The sequence below is a fragment of the Ictalurus punctatus genome, chromosome 28, assembly GCF_001660625.3.
Source record: "Ictalurus punctatus breed USDA103 chromosome 28, Coco_2.0, whole genome shotgun sequence".
Lineage (NCBI taxonomy): Eukaryota > Metazoa > Chordata > Actinopteri > Siluriformes > Ictaluridae > Ictalurus > Ictalurus punctatus.
The window spans coordinates 1,820,278-1,838,047 of record NC_030443.2 but is presented as its reverse complement, the minus strand read 5'-3'; the positions used below and the strand labels follow the sequence as shown (position 1 = coordinate 1,838,047).

Genomic DNA, 17,770 nt, shown 5'->3' with positions numbered 1-17,770 from the left:
CGTGCGATCCATTTTTTTTAAAAAGATGAGCTGTTGAACCTGTGAATAAAACTTTCAGCCTCGTGTTTTAATACAGAGTTACAAATGAGACAGATATAGTGCATTCGTGCCATATCTCACTAGTGTATCATCACATTCCTGTAGAAATAAGTATACAGTACACCTCCAGCTGCCGTGCATTACTATGGGCTGGACTTTGTTGCCTTGACGACAACAGAGCTACCGGTGACCATGGTGCCGAAGAATTCGACCATGAACTTGGTTTTCACTTTGTGCTGGAAGTGAACGTATCTCACACCGGGCCCGTAGCCTGAGAACACGTGGGAAACCTGCACGCGCACACACACACACACACACACACACACACACACACACACACATGAGTGGAAATGAATAAGTGAATAGGAAAGGAAGTATAATTGCAATTGTGTACAGTAATACTATTCAAGTTGGAAAAACAGACGAGCTATGATTTCTGCAGACATGTAGTATGTGTGCATGCCGTGTGTGCGTGTGTGTGTGAGTGAGAGAGAGAGAGAGAGAGAGAGAGAGAGAGAGACCTGTTTCCAGTTGTGAGAGTAGTTCTCCAGGTCCTCTGTGGGACTGCATGTGTGTTCCTTAATCACTGTTTGGCCATCAGCAGCTAAGAGTTTTACATGAAGCTCATAGATAGAGGCATGGAGTTGACTCTCCTCATACCTGCACACACACACACACACACACAAACTTCACTCAGTACTCAAGATTTCAACTGTATGACAACGAACATCAAAAGAACATTTGACAAATCTAAAATAACACCTTAACGTGCCTGTAATAAGTGTTTATCCCTCACCAGCTCTCCAATCTACGGCTGTAACGAGTGTTTATAACGTACCAGTCTTCGATGGCTATGGCCGGCTGGAACTTGTCAAGCAGTTTGTCCCACAGTCCTTCGGCCTTCAGATCGACTCGCTGCTCCAAGGAGAACCAGCTGAGAGGAAATTACATTACATTACATTTATAGTACTTGGCAGACGCCCTAATCCAGAGCAACTTACATTTAAGGAGCAATTGAGGGTTAAGGGCCTTGCTCATGCTTGGTGGTGTTGGGATTTGAACTCACGACCTTCTGAGCAGTAGACCAACACCTTAACCACTGAGCTTCCAATGCCAAGACCACATCAAAACAAGCAAACAAACAAAGACCCCTTACTGGCTGCAACTCGGGAAGTCTTTCCCCTGCCCCAAACCCACTCCCATGTCCTCTGTGCAAATTATATCAGTTCAAGTCTTTAAATGTGCAGTTTATGAATAACTTGAGAACAAATAAACTCAATAAAACCAGACTGAATAGGAGGACAGAGTCTAGTCTTTCCCAACACCTCAAACCGTTTAGTATTTCGAGAAGCAGAACTCCACCGCAACGTGTGCAACAGCAGTATGTGCAATACTGCAATACTTCTCCCTGTGCGAGTTCTGCGAGTAAGAATGTACGTGACTCGTTAACTGATTTTTTTAAACTCATAAATGCATATTTCTCATTGTATGCTTTTGGTATTTTTATCTTGTAGGAGGCACAAAGACAATAAACGTGTGAATCTTTAATCTGTTAGGGCCTACTGTTTAATACATATCCATGTGATGTCCATGATTGCAATAAAGGCTTTTATGTTCAGTTACTGCCTCCTGGTCAGAGAACTGTACCCACCTGAAGGTTGGCAAATAGCAGACCACCACACCTGGAGGAATACCGGAGGAATCCAGTGGCAACTGCTCGATACTGGTGCTCCAACCTGAGAAATCACCTGAAACAGACCGACAACACAGCACAATTCATATGAATTCGCTGGTGATCATTTTTGCATGTCTTAGGGCTGTATGCATAGTTCTGACCATGAACATAAGTTCTGACCATTTTCTTTTTTCAGTTCGCTGTAACCCCAATAAGTCTTGCACAATTTTATGTTTTGGCCGTAAACACCATAACAACACAAGCTACAGTACGAAATGCCATCTGAAGCCATTATTAAATACAGAAATGAGAGTAATATGAAACAGTAAATGAAAAGCCCCCAGTGAGGACATTTTAATCTGAGACACTGTTTATCTCAAGGACTTAATTTTTTATCGATTAAATGATTAATTAAATTTAAGTTGAGCTGTAAACGTAGCAGATGACTGCTGAGTCAGCTTATCATTCACACTGTGGGCACGGTCCTTTATAGTGGAGCTCATCAAATGAACAAAAACATTGGCATTATATTTTATTAAATAAATAAATCACAGGGGGAAAAAACCCAGACTTAGGCTTCGTTTGCGTAACCCGACTCTAAATATGCGGAACTTCCCCAGTGTAATTAAACATTTATTATTTACGTTTTTTAACTGTCTGACCAATTCAACCGTCTGATTATGGCGGGATAGACTTACACTACACTGTAGACATTTGTGAATTCGTACAGAGTAGCGCGAAACAATTCACCAACACAGTGAAGATAAAAGAAGGATGTCTCCGTGAACACGGGTAAAATTTCTATACAGTGTTATACTATACGGTTTTACCAGTCGGTTCAAACTGCGGTGGCAGGTCAGGGTCCGGACGTTCTCCTGTGACCTCGCGCTCGGGTGGCGGCGTGTCATGAGTCAAACCTGTTGGGAAAACAGGAGAGAACTGTAGGAAAGTGAATACGTGTGTCTGCATGTAAACCAGCCCATTCCTTTGCACAATCGCACAGAAACGCCCAACCAACCCAGCACGAGCCCCGTTACTCACACTAAAGTAAGTCACTGCAAAGATTAAACTGACTAGATCAAATACAGTCTCCAAGGTCCAAAGTGTAAACTGAAGTTTCAGTTGAAACTTAGGAATTTTATAACTATGAATTATAACATAGTAGATGAATTAGACTTTCTAAATTGTAAAAAAAAAAAAAAAAAAAAAAAAAAAAAACTTGGACATGGACATTGGACAATACAAATAAACATCCAAAGTTTTCTAAAAGACCACATGTTCAACACAAACACACCTCATCTAGAAATCTGAAATAGTGTAAACACAGCAATACGGATTACACGCTGTTGTTTGGTGACGTCACAGCCATACCGTGAGGCGACGGGTTCTTCAGTAAGTTCCGCTCCAGCGGTTTCTTCTCGTACACGGATTTCCAGTCCACGTCGTCCGGTAAAGGAGCACCGTTAGCCGCTAGCTGCCACTCCGAATCGCATTTCTGCTTCCAGACCGCCATTGGAGTCGTTTTGGGCACAGCAGCTTCTTCCTTCTCGAAAGCGGAAAGCAGGAAGCAGTCGACTCCATTTATGAGGCGCTGCCACACCCCCAAAGCCTTGGTGCTGTGTCACAATCCGCACACAGCCCATAATGTACACGCTGTTTAAGATGTAGTCATGGAGATTTGTAGGGCTATGGTTAGTTTAAAACTTTACCGAAAAGTTATCTAAGCTTTCTAATTGTACATTGTTACCAATTCCTAGCATTTTTAACTTCCTAGCATTATCTTAAGTAGCTGCGACCCTCGATATAGCTCTGCCACCCAGTTGCCACCCCACACATTAAATAATGTCCTTGCTGGAAAAAACAAAACAAAACCCAACAACAACAGAAACCATCAAAGAAATTGTAATGGTTCCCACTACAAATACCATTACAGACCATCATGTAACCATTACCATTATTGGTCCTTAATGGTATCAATATTCAAATTACCAGTAGAGACCCACCAATGCATTACCATTACAGGTTCCATTAAAACCAATACAATTCCCACTATACCCATTAAAACCATTATGAATTCTCTGAGGGTTTCTGTTGTTTTGTTTTTTTATTTGTTTGTTTTTTCTCAGCAGGGATGTCCTTTTTTTTTTTTAACATGCACCAAGCTCACCGTGCTACTGAGAAAGTGTAAACTCCTCTGTCCTGAAGATATCAAAAACCCTAAATTTACAGCTTTACCTCTGTCTTTTACAAAGTGCTGACACTGGAGACTCCTTCCATAAATTAATCGTTAAATAAACATCCCAGACAACCTCACCATATTGATGACATGTTTTTCTTTGTTTCTGGTTCATTATTAAACTTATGGTACACAAAGCATCCTCTGTAAAAGTCCATGTAAACAAGGAGTTACTACAGAAACAACAACATTATAGAAAATGAATCAGTACCTTCTGACCAATTAGAGTCCAGTATTCATGAACGTTGTCACATGGCCCTCAAACCCATACACTTTTCCTGATGTCTCTGTTATAACTCAGCTAGACGTCCTACACTGTCTTCTTAAAATCAGACTAGAAGCAATATGTTGACATTGCTTGAATGTTTTGCAATTGTAGATAATTGTCTAACCTTTATAGAACCCGTCGAATACATTACGGATTATGCAACTCTAACTTGGTTTTGTGTGGCTGTCGCTTCACCCCATGGGAACAATCCGGTCTGTGAATAAACTCGACTAGCTCCATAGGTGCACTTTTCTAAATGAAGCCCAATGTAAACGTGCAGTAGGATACTTTAATGCTAGTAGTCAGGATGGATTATTTTCTCACCTGGTCTTCTCTGAAACTATTTCGTTTGTTTAGATAAGAAGACGGGCGTGGCGTTTGTAAATAGACTTGCTGTCAGTCTAGAATTTGGACCCTCCCCGCTTTAAAGCCTTACAGATAACTGGGAGTTAAAGTTCATCCATTTCCAAGGGCTTACATTATAGCTGTGTTTCAAACGGCACTGACCGCATTTTTAAAAGACACTTAAAAAAAAGAAGAAAACAAACAAACAAAAACCCTCCCACACATCGTGGAGGTGGAATTGTTGAGAGTATGAAATTGTCTATGTTTTAACAATATGATATATTTTTGTCATATAAATAAAGTTAAATTCATTTAAACACTGTGACTAATTATGTACTGGTATCACTGAACTGAATAGGAAACGTTGAGGTTTAAACAAATCCAGGTCTCAGACAAATGCAGTGTGTAGAAAACTAAACATTAACCGTAAGTTATCTTTATTACTGTAGAAGTGGGGTGGGTCTGAAATCCATACTATTTACAAGTCTGTGTAAGTAGGCTACACTGTGGGTGGTATTTTAACTAATGAACTAATGAAACAATGCCCATAAGCCCTTAAACATTGCAAACTGCTCTGTTAAAGTTGATTACACAAACACTATTGTGCTTTAAAACAACAACAAGAGAGAGATACAGAGTAATCTAGTTCAAATACTGTTGTTGTTGTGCATCTCTCAGAGTTTCTTCACCAAACTCGACCTCCATGGTGCATGGGGCAGTCGTGGCGTGATGGTTAAGGCTCTGGGTTACTGATCGGAAGGTCAGGGGTCAATTCCCAGCGCTGCCAAGCTGCCACTGTTGGGCAAGGCCCTTAACCCTCTCTGCTCCAGGGGGCGCTGTATCATGGCTGACCCTGCACTCTGACCACAACTTCCTAACATGCTGGGATATTCGAAAAAAAATAATTTCACTGTATGTGTGACTAATAAAGGCTCATTATCATACAAACCTGAACCAAGGCACTATGAATATCTATTAACGCTGAACGGACTGGTTAATGGCCCTTCTGTAGTTCAGGTATTTATCAGTGATCTGTTGTGTTACAGGCTAGATATGCTGGTTCACTGATGACATTTTGATATACTCAACCACCTGCCTGAACACATCCCCCATATTCACAAAGTTCTGACACATTTGCTTAATAATCACCTGTACATACATGCAAGCAGAACAATGTCTCATTCATCCAACATTGATTTCTTCATAGATTACATTCTCAAGGGTCAAGAGAACAGCCACAAGGTGGCAGCAGTGAGACTGGTGAGAATCACAAACCAACCAAATAAATCAACATTTTCTGGTATTCAAGACATTCAGTCATTCATTTATTCACTTCCACCGTGTCCAGTTTGTGACAAGGTCACATTTCAGAGGAGCTGTTAATATTTTATTGGTCTAATAAGCGTATAAAAGGAATTTCAGTCTGGCCAACTTGACAATAGAGTAAGTGTAACGTAACTCATTACCTACGATAAGTCTGAAGCTCTTGATTTAGATGGAATTTTTTAATGCATTGATGCATTCTTCCACTCAGAGAGAAGTGAAAGAGAGAAACCACATCATTTACATGGAGCTGAAATGACAGATCGGTGGCCAGCAGGTGTATCCTGAGTAAGAGACGACGTCCACACACTGATTAGTACTCGGAGTCGTCTCTTGGGGAAAATTTCCACATCAGTGCTCCTCTCTCTCCCCCCCCCCCCCCCCTCTCTCTCTCTCTCTCTCTCTATATATATATATATATATATATATATATATATATATATATATATATACCTTATTGCTGCTGTGTGCAGGTTTTCATTTCAATACTTTCTGTTCAGAATTTCTAGATGCTCACTGTAATGTCTGTGAAGTCACTAAATCTTCAGCAGGTTTCACGAACCCTGAATCTGTTCCGTTCCTGCTGTAATTCTCTGTTTTTGGTCTTTTTGATGTGATGTCTGTAAAATTCTCCCCCAGTTTGGACAATCATGGACAAGCGGAATTCTTTTTGCTGTTATGCACTTTATTAAACTTCGACTTATTTCTCAAACACAAAAAGCAAAACGATTGCATCATCAGGACATTATAGTCTCAATAACGAGGAATTATTTTCTACAGGTTAAACTACAGGTCTCAGTAAGATTTGCAAGTAAACAACAAACATGTAAAAGCTGTAATCGGGTTCATTCGCTGCATTCGGACTTCTTGATCTTCACTGACGCGGCTTTTCCTCCAGCAGACACTTCACATGTGATGACTTTGTCGTTTTCCCAATCACAGCTGTTGATGGTCAAATAGCTGCTCAGTGTGAATTTCTTATTGGCTTGCTGCTGTGCAGAGCCGGTGATGACTCCACTGGTGACCGAGTTCTCGTTCATGAACCAACGCACATCAGCAAAACCACTGGCCAGGTCGCTGGCCAAACATACTAGAGTGGCTTTGTTAGACTTCAGCTCTTCACTGGACGGAGGGAGAACGGTCAGAACAGGATCCGGGAGAGCAGCGTCTGATTCCACACACAGCGGGAGATATTCATTACACAAAATAACACTAATCTAATGTGCAGAGAGGAATGGAATACAGTTTTAAATGAACGTTGGAACGTTTCCGTTATGAACGGAGCATTAAATCTGTCTGTCTGGCAGAATATCAGAAAACAAAACTAATGTAAGCACTAGAATGGATTTATACTTTGTGTTTTGAGAGATTCCATATAAAAGCTCTGAATTAACATTTAATCATTTCAATCAATTTCAAGCAAATTACACATCAAGAAAACAACTAAACAATCCTCTGTCTCTTCTGTTACACGAACAAAATATTCCAAACGGACCGAGACACAAACGAATAAAACAGATGAAATGTGTGTAAATAAATTCCTCAAAAATTTCTTCTCAAAAGAAATAAAAGTTGATGCTAGAACATGCCGTGTGAATCCGAAGCAGTGGAGAAGCCTAGTGTAGGAAAAAAGAGCTGAGAAGTTTTACTTACCGCTGACGATCAGCTTTGTTCCTTGGCCGAATACCACAGCGATTCGTTCAGCGTCCTCATGCGTACAAAAACCTCCTCGGATACAGAAGTGAAAGCAGAAGAACTGAAACGTCCTCCAGACTTCAGCTCAATCTTCTACTGTCTACGATCAGCACACACTCCTTTAAGATCCCATTCCAGTGTCAGTGAATCACACGTCTCTGTTCTACACGCTTCTGTTCACACGTCCTGTTAGGAGAATCAGAGCACATCATCAAACCTTTACTGGAGAATCAAGAAACATGAACAAGAATGAAAAAGAAGAAGATCCACATCCAGGAGATCTTCAGCTCTGATCGTTCCCTAACACAGACTGAGGATCTCCTTCTGGACAGCAGTGGCCTGTGACCATGGATTTCGGTGGTGCAGGACGACACTGATAACGACATAACCCCAAACTAGAATAATTCTGTAATAAGCAGTTGAGAGTGAATGAGACATGAACTTGACTTGAAGAAACTAACTGTACAATTCCATTAGCTGAGCAAAACATAACTTAAATAAAATTATATCTCTTTGGCCATTCTGAAGAGTTCATTAGTATTTCAATGGAATTTAAAATGTATGGAGTTGTGAATGAGGACTTCATGAAGATGAACATTTGTTGAAAGGCTGATATACAGTATATGGTGGGGTTCTGCCTCTCCTGCCCCTATGGACGAGCTGCTACTGTTCACACTGTCCTCACTTTTGTGTGTCACCGATCCCAAAAATCAGAGGAATCAGAGGTGGTACCGTATCTGTGATCTTCTACTGTGTAGGACTCAAATGTCTTCAGTGAACATCAAGTGAGTTTCCATTTCAGTTCCAGTGATTTGAAGTTCAGGTTTTTGTTGTTTCTTGTGTTGTGTGAAAGCAGAAGTGAGTGTGAGCAGTGAGGAGGTTTTTGTCATGGTGTATATCACTGTGATACGTGCTCTTTAGCAGAGCCGTCCCATGTCCTACAGTAATACACTGCCGAGTCTCCCACCTCCACATTACTGATAATCAGTTTATAATCTGATTTAGAGGGGGATGTTGATGTGAATTTAGGAGACGAGAAACCAGATCCATATTTAGGAGATTTATCACCATGATAATATCTTAACACATACAGAGGAACTCCTCCAGGAACCTGTTTGTAAAAGCTTACAACACGATCAATGATAGTCCCCAGATTACAGTCCATGGTGGCCGTCTGTCCTCGAGTCAGCGTGAGAACAGGAGGCTTCTGAGTCAACACAGTCACACCACTGACACCTGGAATAAAAACAGCACACATGTTACATGGCTTCATGCTCACATTAGATGGAGTTGAAATGCTGATGAGCTCCAGAGTTGTGAAATCCTACATGAGAGAGCAGTGAGGAGAGAGCAGAGCGCTGGCAGCATGGTGTCCGTATGTGATGGGACTCTCGTGCCGAGTGAAGAGACGAGCAGCGTGAGGAGCAGATAAAGGAGAGACTGCAGGGACGTGCTATAAGAGAGACAGGAGGAGGGGCAGAGGGAGGAGACACTCAACAACACACACCACAGCTGACGATCTCGACAGTGGTGTACTCCATACTGAACCCTCACCTTACTGTCATTATTAACACACCATCAACACACTTTAATGATCTGATCTTAAAGTAATTGTTCCAATCACACACTTTCTGTAGATGATTAAAGTCAGTAACATGCAGAACGTGTCCCTCTACATTTCAGAGAAGAAGCTCATCATTTACATAAAGTTAAAATGTCAGCGTGAGGACCAGCAGGTGTATCCTGAGTGTGTTCCTCCATCCGTGATGTACGATGAGTCAGTGTGAGTTCGACTATAGAGACTGACAGGACCATACAGTTCAGTGTCTGATCCGGACCGGGGGACGGACGGATGTTGTTCTGGATGTCCACTTCAGCGTCTCTGACTCTGGGACATGTTCTGAAACGCACTGGAACACACTTTCCCATGTGCTAAACTCATCACAGAAACGTCTCACCAGATACGCTCAAGGGTTTGATACGAAATCATGAAATTGATGTTAAATAAAATTCCAAATCTGTCAAAAACACGACACATATTATGACACAATCCTCATGATCTAAGTAGAGTCTCACTGATGATGTCCTGCATGAGGTTTCGATGAAGCTGTTTAGTGATTTGAGTTGCAGTGAAGTAATGAAGTATGAAAGGCCAAAAAAAAAGGGAAGGTAGTTTAGTACTGATGATAGTTTAGGCAAGAGTAGATTTACTTAATTGTACTACAACAAATTATAACCAAACTACCATGCCAACATTGAAGGTGTACTTTAGGAAGTACTTGAGGAAGAGGTAGGTCTTTAGACGTCATTTGAAGACCGCCAGTGACTCAGCTGTTCGGACATCTAGGGGAAATTCATTCCACCTCCCAGGTGCCAGAACAGAGAAAAGTCTTGATGCAGGCCTTCCTTGTACCCTGTGAGATTGTGGCACCAGTTGAGCAGTGACAGAGGATCAGAGGGAGCGTGGTGCAGTGCGGGGTGTGATATGTGCTTTCAGGTAAGTGGGTGCTGGTCCATTTTTGGCTTTGTAGGCAAGCATCAGTGTTTTAAATCTGACCCGGGCAGATACATTAAACCCGTTGAGGGAGAGTAGCAATGGGGTGGTGTAGGAGATCTTGGGAAGGTTAGAAACCAGTTGCTCAGCTGCATTCTAGATCAGTTGCAGAGGTTGAATGGTGGTCAGAGGCAGACCTGCTAGGAGTGTGTTGCAGTAGTCCAGTCTTGAAATGACAAAGGGACTGAACAAGCAACTGAGTGGCCTGTATGGATATAAATGGACGAATCCTTCTGATGTTGTAAAGGAGAAATTGACATGCACGTGTCAGATTAGCAAATTGAGAGGAAAAGGACAGATGACTGTCCATGGTTACCCCAAGCTTGCATGTAGTAACCGAAGGTGAAATCTGACCATTGTCCAGGAAGATCGCAAGATCCTGACGTGAGGATGAATCACCTGGGATTAACAGCATTCAGTTTTGCTGGGATTAAGATTCAGCTAATGAGATGTCTGCCAGACATGCTGAGATCTTAGCAGAAACAAGAGGGTCTGACGGAGGGAAGGAGAGGATGAGTTGAGTGTCGTCCGCATAACATTGGTATTTAAACCCATGTGAGGATATTACCTCACTAAGAGATTGAGTGTAGAGGGAGAACAGAAGAGGAGCAAGTACTGAGTCTTGTTGGAAACCAGTGGAGAATCTGCGGGGAGCAGATGTAGACGTTTCCTCCCTTGTGTGTGGGAGGGCACCTGTTGTATGTCAAGGAGAAGGAATGCAAAAGATGAAGAAAGCAAGATGTCTGGAGCTGGTTAGATGGGAGGTTGAAGTCTTCAAGGACAGGAAGAGGGGTGCGGTAAGTAGGGAAAAGACAGAGGAGCATGTCCATTTCTTCAGGAAGGTCACCTAGGGGACCAGGAGGGTGGTAGATGACAATGATGAGAAGGTTGATAGGGGAGGAAACTGCTTGGAAATCAAAGGTTGAGATGTTGAGATGAGACAGGGAGAGAGGTGTGAAGCATCATCTCTGAGACAACAGTACCACCACCCCTGCCAGTTTCTCGTGAAATATGAGAGAAAACATAAGCAGAGGATAGAGCAGCCAGTGTAGCTGAGTTCTGTGGAGATATCCAGCACTCTGTTAGTGCCAGAAAGTCAAGAGAGTAATGAGAAGTTTAAGCTGAGATGAAATCAGCTTTCTTTACAGCAGATTGACAATTCTAGAGCCCACCTTCCACCACTGTTTGAGACTGAGACAAGAGAGGAGGGTCGATGAGGTTTCTGGTCAATTCAAGATAGAACAACTTAAAGCAAACTTTAAACAGGTACTGTATCTGTAAGGAGGTGTCACTAATCCCACAAATCAGAGGAGATCTTTGGTAAAGCTCTCATATGTAGATCACCTGATCATACTGAGATCATTACAACCAAAGAACTGACCGGAGAACGTGGATGGAATCATGAACCATCTGTGACTGTTTTCATAAATGTGCAATAAAAGGTTGTACCGTATCTGTGATCTTTAAATGTGAAGAATTCAAAGTGTCTTCAGTGAACATCAAGTGAGTTTCCATTTCAGTTCCAGTGATTTGAAGTTCAGGTTTTTGTTGTTTCTCGTGTTGTGTGAAAGCAGAAGTGAATGTGAGCAGTGAGAAGGTTTTTGTCATGGTGTATATCACTGTGATACGACTTCTTGAGCAGAGCCGTCCCATGTCTTACAGTAATACACTGCTGAGTCTCCCACCTCCACATTACTGATAATAAGTTTGTAATCTGATTTAGAGGAGTGTGTTGATGTGAATTTAGGAGACGAGAAACCAGATCCATAGAAAGTAGAGCTCCAGTCATGATAATTTCTTAACACATACTGAGGAACTCTTCCAGGAACCTGTTTGAACCAGTGTGCAGCACTATCAGTGACAGTCCCCAGATTACAGTCCATGGTGGCCGTCTGTCCTCGAGTCAGCGTGCGAACAGGAGGCTTCTGCGTCACCACAGTCACACCACTGACACCTGGAATAAAAACAGCACACATGTTACATGGCTTCATGCTCACATTAGATGGAGTTGAAATGCTGATGAGCTCCAGAGTTGTGAAATCCTACATGAGAGAGCAGTGAGGAGAGAGCAGAGCGCTGGCAGCATGGTGTCCGTATGTGATGGGACTCTCGTGCCGAGTGAAGCGACAAGCAGCGTGAGGAGCAGATAAAGGAGAGACTGCAGGGACGTGCTATAAGAGAGACAGGAGGAGGGGCAGAGGGAGGAGACGCTCAACAACACACACCACAGCTGACCCACTACATTACTGTCATGTGCTATAGAGTCCACGTCTTTACATCTTTACATCTTTACACCGAGTTATTTACAATCAAAGTTATCATGTTGTATCTATTTCAGTATTTCTTGTTGATAGGCTACTCCTGCTTTTTGTAATTCACAGCTATATGATCTCTTTAGAGAAATTTAGTCACTCAGTCACTTGGGAACATTTCCTCAACTTTATTTCTTAAATCACTGCCCTATATTCCCATGTCGATGCTGTATATTAATGACGTGCACTTTCATGTATCAGTCTGTAAATACACCATGAACTCACCACATATATCAGAATACTCTGTGCAAAATTATTATAATCAGAGTTTAGTTTGATTTAAATGGATTTCCATTAGAATGATTTTTTTCACCTAGAAGGACTTTTTTTAACGCATTAACATACAGAGTTCTCAGAAGTGAAAGCGAGAAACCACATCATTTACATGGAGCTAAAATGACACATCGGGGACTAGCAGGTGTATCCGGATTGAGAGAGAACGTCCACCCTAGAACGCAAAAAAAAAAAAAGTTGAACCACCTCTGCTATAGGGATCATGGAGTCATGACAGGAAGTGTCTTCATTTTGTCTTCTTCATTCCTGGGACAACGCTGCCCCTAAGTGGTGCCTGATGGAATTCTGTAGGCTATTTTGATATTTCTGATGATGGAGGCAGGCATTGGATGGACTGGCACCCTGTCCAGGGTGTACCCCTCCTTGTGCCTGATGCTCCCTGGTATAGGCTCCAGGTTCCCCGTGACCCTGAAAAGGAGTAAGGCAGGCATTCTCCAACAGTTTACACTACAGATACACACACACACATCCCTACACACTGTTACACACATCCACTCTTACTGCACACCTTGTTACACTGTTACACACAAATCCACCCTTGAATACTTGATTCTGATTGGTCAGAAGGCTGCGGTTTAATACGTTATCGTTCCTATAGTAATAGCTCATTCATGGGGAATTGTGCAGCACAAGCTCCACATAATAGATGAAAAAAATGTGTGTGGTGATGTATATTGTATTATGGAAGGAGTCTCCAGTGTCAGCTCGCACATCCAATTTATGCTTTTCGGGTTTCATACGCATCAAGCTGTGTTTTTTGCTTTGTTATCTTCTTCTTCTTCTTCTTCTTCTTCTTCTTCTTCTTCTTCTTCTTCTTCGAGAGAGAGAGAGAGAGAGAGAGAGAGAGAGAGAGAGAAATAAAACGAGGGCCATACTGTAAAAATAGTTCACATCGCTCACATTTCGCTGCTTCGGATCCAAACTCAAATTCACGAACCTTATTGTACACCCAAAAAACCCCAATTTGCTTCAGTATACTGTAGATTCAAGGGCCAGCACTAGTGTATTAGCACTGCACACCATTGCACACCACATGTTCCACAGTGCTGTTTGGGTGACCTCTCCTATCCTCTCACTCACACACACACACACACACACACACACACACACATACACCTCCATACCTACATGCAGCAGGAGAATCCCAGAGCAATGCTCAGTGTTAGGATTAGAAAATTGTACGAAGCATTTACACCGACGCTGTCTGCTCTTCCAAAGGCCACGGGTATTATTAGCATTCACAGTTGGAGAGCGCTCCGCTCTCACATTACTCACACCATGTTCTCTTGCACGCCCACACACGCGCACACACATCACACACTTCATCTAGAAGTCTCCTTTCCACTTCCTCCTTCTAAAACTGTGTGTGTGTATTCCGTTCCCGTCTGAAGAATTCCCCAGTCACTATCAACTCTTAAACAGTCTTCAGAGACGCATTTGTTTCCCTGTTCGTTGATGGCACACACCTTAGCACCATTTTCACAATTACACACACCGGTCTTGAAGATGCAGCAAAGTAATGAAAATGCGCATTATTAAATAACATAACAGCAATGATTGATTAAAGGCTCCTGTATTTTTTTTTTTTGGGGGGGGGGGGGGCGCTTCCACTCATGATTATGATTTGGGCTGCAGATTCAGTTGAAGTAACATGTAGCTGAAACTTTGGGGCCTTGGAACATAACACCCTAAGAACGGGTTAGTCCTGAAATTACACAGATATAACACGATGTGCTAGACAAAATAAGGCCCTGGGTAAAAGGAGCCCTGGAGTCATTGGGTCCTAGAAGCATTGGTCACAAAATGACAAAACGCAAACATATGGTGGTAGGAATATAGAGAAATTCATCATTTTTAATAATGCAATCCATTACACACTCTCTCTCTCTCTCTCTCTCTCTCTCTCTCTCTCTCCTGGGTTGTGTAAGTGTCCTAGCACATAATTTGGCAGGAGATACAGTGCTGTTAAATTAATACAGTCTCTAATTCAGGGAGAGAAAGCTAGCCGGTGTTACATAACCCACGCAGATCAGATGCTGTGTCACACCACAACGCTCGGACATTCAAATTTATTATCTACATGCATTGGTGTGTTAAATTGTCAACAAAACAATAACAACAAAACTTTTGGTCGTATAGAAATGGCGTTTGAGTGGATGAACTGAATCTGGTGTGTAGGTGAAGGGGGAGAAGGCTAAATTATGTTGTGCATATCACATTATCAGTAATTTTAGTGTGCACAATTGTCTATTTTTAGGCGAGTGAGTTATAAAACAGTGCTCAGCTCATACTGTAGTGAAATATCAGCAGCTCATACTGTAGTGAAATATCAGCAGCTCACTGAGCTCTACAGACACGTTAAAAACGTTTCAGTAAATCGAGAAAGAGGTCGTGTGTGTGTGTGTGTGTGTGTGAGAGAGAGAGAGAGAGAGAGAGAGAGAGGAGAAAGTAAGACACGGCGAGTGAAAGCGTTAAAGGTTGGACATTGACGTGATTAACTTTGTACGCAGGCTGTAGAATCAGGACGAGCAGAGAACAGCTGTGTGTGATTGTGCACGAGCGGCATGAGCCGACTCTTTGAACCGACTCTTTTTGGGAATCGTATTTTTTTTTTTGGAAAAGCATCCCGAGAAATGAATTAATACACACTTTTTAAAATGTATTTTATTTATTTATTTATTTATTTATTTTAGCACAGAATAACGATGTAGGTTAACATTAAGCACGATAATACCAACGCAGGAATGAACAGTGTTAGGGATGACGTTGCAAATATATACCATCTTCATGTTTTTACATTATAATGTAATAATAATAATAATAATAATAATAATAATAATAATAATACACTAAGATTTCACCGAACAATTTAACAGGCAAGGACCAACAACTGTCTTCGTGTTTGAAGAACGCAATCGCAATGAGCTGAAAGAGTCAAATCTGTGTCGCTAAGCAAGTGAATCCGTTTTCTCCCCAGCCGCCATGTTGGTCATTGTGCGTCATGACGTCATGACGCAAATGCTATAAAAATAACTAGAGGTCAATGGTTTACACAGCGATTATTCCAGCGTTTAACAATCATTCGCCTCAGTTCTCTGCACTGACAATGTATTCGAATTGTCATGATTCATTATTATATATATTATTATTTATTACTTTTATTTTTATTCTGGTTGAGAGATGTTGGGTGATGTTATCACAGTCAAGTAAATATTAAAGCGTATCAAACGTGTCTTTGAGGAAAAAGCAGATGAATTTATAGTTAATAGTTTTATTTCATGTCTTTATTTAATATAACATCGAAGCACACGAATACTCTGTAGACGAATTACACAACTAGCTCACTCATTCTCACGAACTAGCTAGCATCAGCAAGTGACCCAACAAGCTTCACATAATTAAAAAACTGTGATAATGTTTATTGATTATTTTAAATAATACACGTAAAATGTTTCATTTTAGGATGTTCGGAGACAAATTAGGAGATTTCAGCCTTTTGGAACACAAATAAAACCTCCGCTGACTTTCTAGCCAGAATTACTAGTATAAAGTTGAGCTGTGCAGCTTTCACTGCTGCATGACAAGGCAGATTTAGATTACTATTATTATTTTTTTTAATTAGAGGTGAAATAACACACACATTCCTAATCCATGGGGTTCCAATACTAGGATTTGTGTGAGAAATGGTCTTCACCTACATACACATTCACGCCCACCTAAGCTACATGTATATACAGACACCTGTGTGTGTGATTTGAGCCAGCAAGCTATTCACAGATAAAAGGAATCAGGAGCTTTATGAGTGTGTGTGTGTGTGTGTGTGTAAGAGTGAGAGATATATATTAACAGCTGTTTTGATTTGGTACATATTCTAGACTGCCATGGCAGCTGCCCCAGTATCAGCTGACCATCTCTTAGCCTGGCAGATTGACGCGAATGCATCCCTACCCTCTTTTTCCATCTCCATCTCCCGCTCTCTTTCTCACCAGCACTTAGCTGAAGTCATCATCTCCATAGCAAGCAAAGTAAACATTCCTCTCATATCCTGTTCACTACTTAGCACTACTCAGTTGAGTTAAACCAGACCTTCTCTTTCGATGTAATATCAATTTTAAGGTAACGCAATTAACATTTTGAAGGTAATATAAAATAGTGCAAAAGTGAGAAAATTGAAAACGGCACTGTTATATACACTAGTCTATGGAATAATATACTTCTCGCTAGCAGCACTATGGTATTAATATCAAAAAAGCTTTCCAAGCATCCTCTGTCCAAGTGTATCTCTTCAGCCAGGTAGACAAACACGCAGTCTTCCCGAGCTGCCTTCTTTCTATTTATTTATTTATTTGAAGAAAAAAAAAAAAAATCTTTATCCTTTTTTGGCCTCTGAATAAAAACTAAATGTTAGCAACACGAACAAACCTAAAAAAAAAAAAAAAAAAAAAGCAGTATCAAGGCTGGCTAGTTACCGTAGCTAGCTAACATTTGTTTTAAAATAACAACAACAATAAAATCATGAACAGAATCCATGAGTGTCTTCATAGTGATGTCAACTGGAGATGCTAGTTGAGAAGTTAAAACTACAGAGCTCCAAACCTTGGCAGCCTCATAGCTAGTTCGAGCCATTCTCTTGTCACCAAATAATGCCTCACTTCCAGCTATTGTTCCCTATTTTGAATCACATAATGTGCTCAATTAAAGTTTTGCATTAAAAATGATCTTGAGCCAGAGCAAGATGACTCAGGCCTATAGCATGAATGCCCAGACGAATGTCTCGAACACATGCAGTTTTTAAGAAAAGTAGAAATCCGAGTTATTCATTTTTTTTAGAAGCCCTTAGGACTCGACATTAGATTTTTGCACAAAAAAACAAACAAAAAAAAACAGGAATATGGACATTTTTTCTCACATTTCAGCAGATTCTGCTTCATCAGCTTTCAGTTTTAGGATCTTCATGGATGGATGACCTTACAGATTTATAACCATATGCCTGTGCAATATAAATCAAGTGAAATACACCCTCCTCCTC

The 17,770-nt window shown here is 41.2% G+C and overlaps 2 protein-coding genes and 1 long non-coding RNA gene across 3 annotated transcripts; 1 reads left to right on the top strand and 2 right to left on the bottom strand.

Moving 5' to 3' along the window:
- Positions 1-15: 15 nt before the first annotated feature.
- On the bottom strand, positions 16-3,242 carry nccrp1 (P1, F-box associated domain containing). The gene is given in 6 exon segments (NM_001200084.1): positions 16-329; positions 561-699; positions 878-973; positions 1,691-1,787; positions 2,545-2,631; positions 3,086-3,242. Coding segments are annotated over 6 exon segments (708 nt in total). The 5' UTR covers positions 3,228-3,242; the 3' UTR covers positions 16-182.
- A 3,308-nt stretch (positions 3,243-6,550) lies between these two features.
- On the bottom strand, positions 6,551-12,318 carry LOC108260251 (immunoglobulin lambda-1 light chain). The gene is made up of 6 exons (XM_017460358.3): positions 12,182-12,318; positions 11,945-12,089; positions 8,910-9,034; positions 8,492-8,817; positions 7,540-7,573; positions 6,551-7,054 (listed from the first exon to the last, which is right to left on the bottom strand). The coding sequence occupies exons 1-6, from the start codon at positions 12,219-12,221 to the stop codon at positions 6,732-6,734; spliced, it is 993 nt and encodes a 330-aa protein (XP_017315847.1). The 5' UTR covers positions 12,222-12,318; the 3' UTR covers positions 6,551-6,731.
- LOC128629362 (uncharacterized) lies at positions 8,208-11,745 on the top strand. The gene is made up of 2 exons (XR_008393729.1): positions 8,208-8,348; positions 11,620-11,745. It is a non-coding gene; the product is annotated as an uncharacterized LOC128629362 (long non-coding RNA).
- Positions 12,319-17,770: the final 5,452 nt, after the last annotated feature.

Excerpts from the sequence above, each read along its gene's own strand:
- LOC108260251 (XM_017460358.3), bottom strand. The coding sequence starts at position 12,221 with ATGCTGCCAGCGCTCTGCTCTCTCCTCACTGCTCTCTCAT. Across the intron at positions 12,090-12,181 it reads TCTCCTCACTGCTCTCTCAT|GTGTCAGTGGTGTGACTGTG; the intron begins GTAGGATTTCAC and ends TTTTTATTCCAG. Across the intron at positions 9,035-11,944 it reads GTTCCTGGAAGAGTTCCTCA|CACGTCCCTGCAGTCTCTCC; the intron begins GTATGTGTTAAG and ends TCTCTCTTATAG.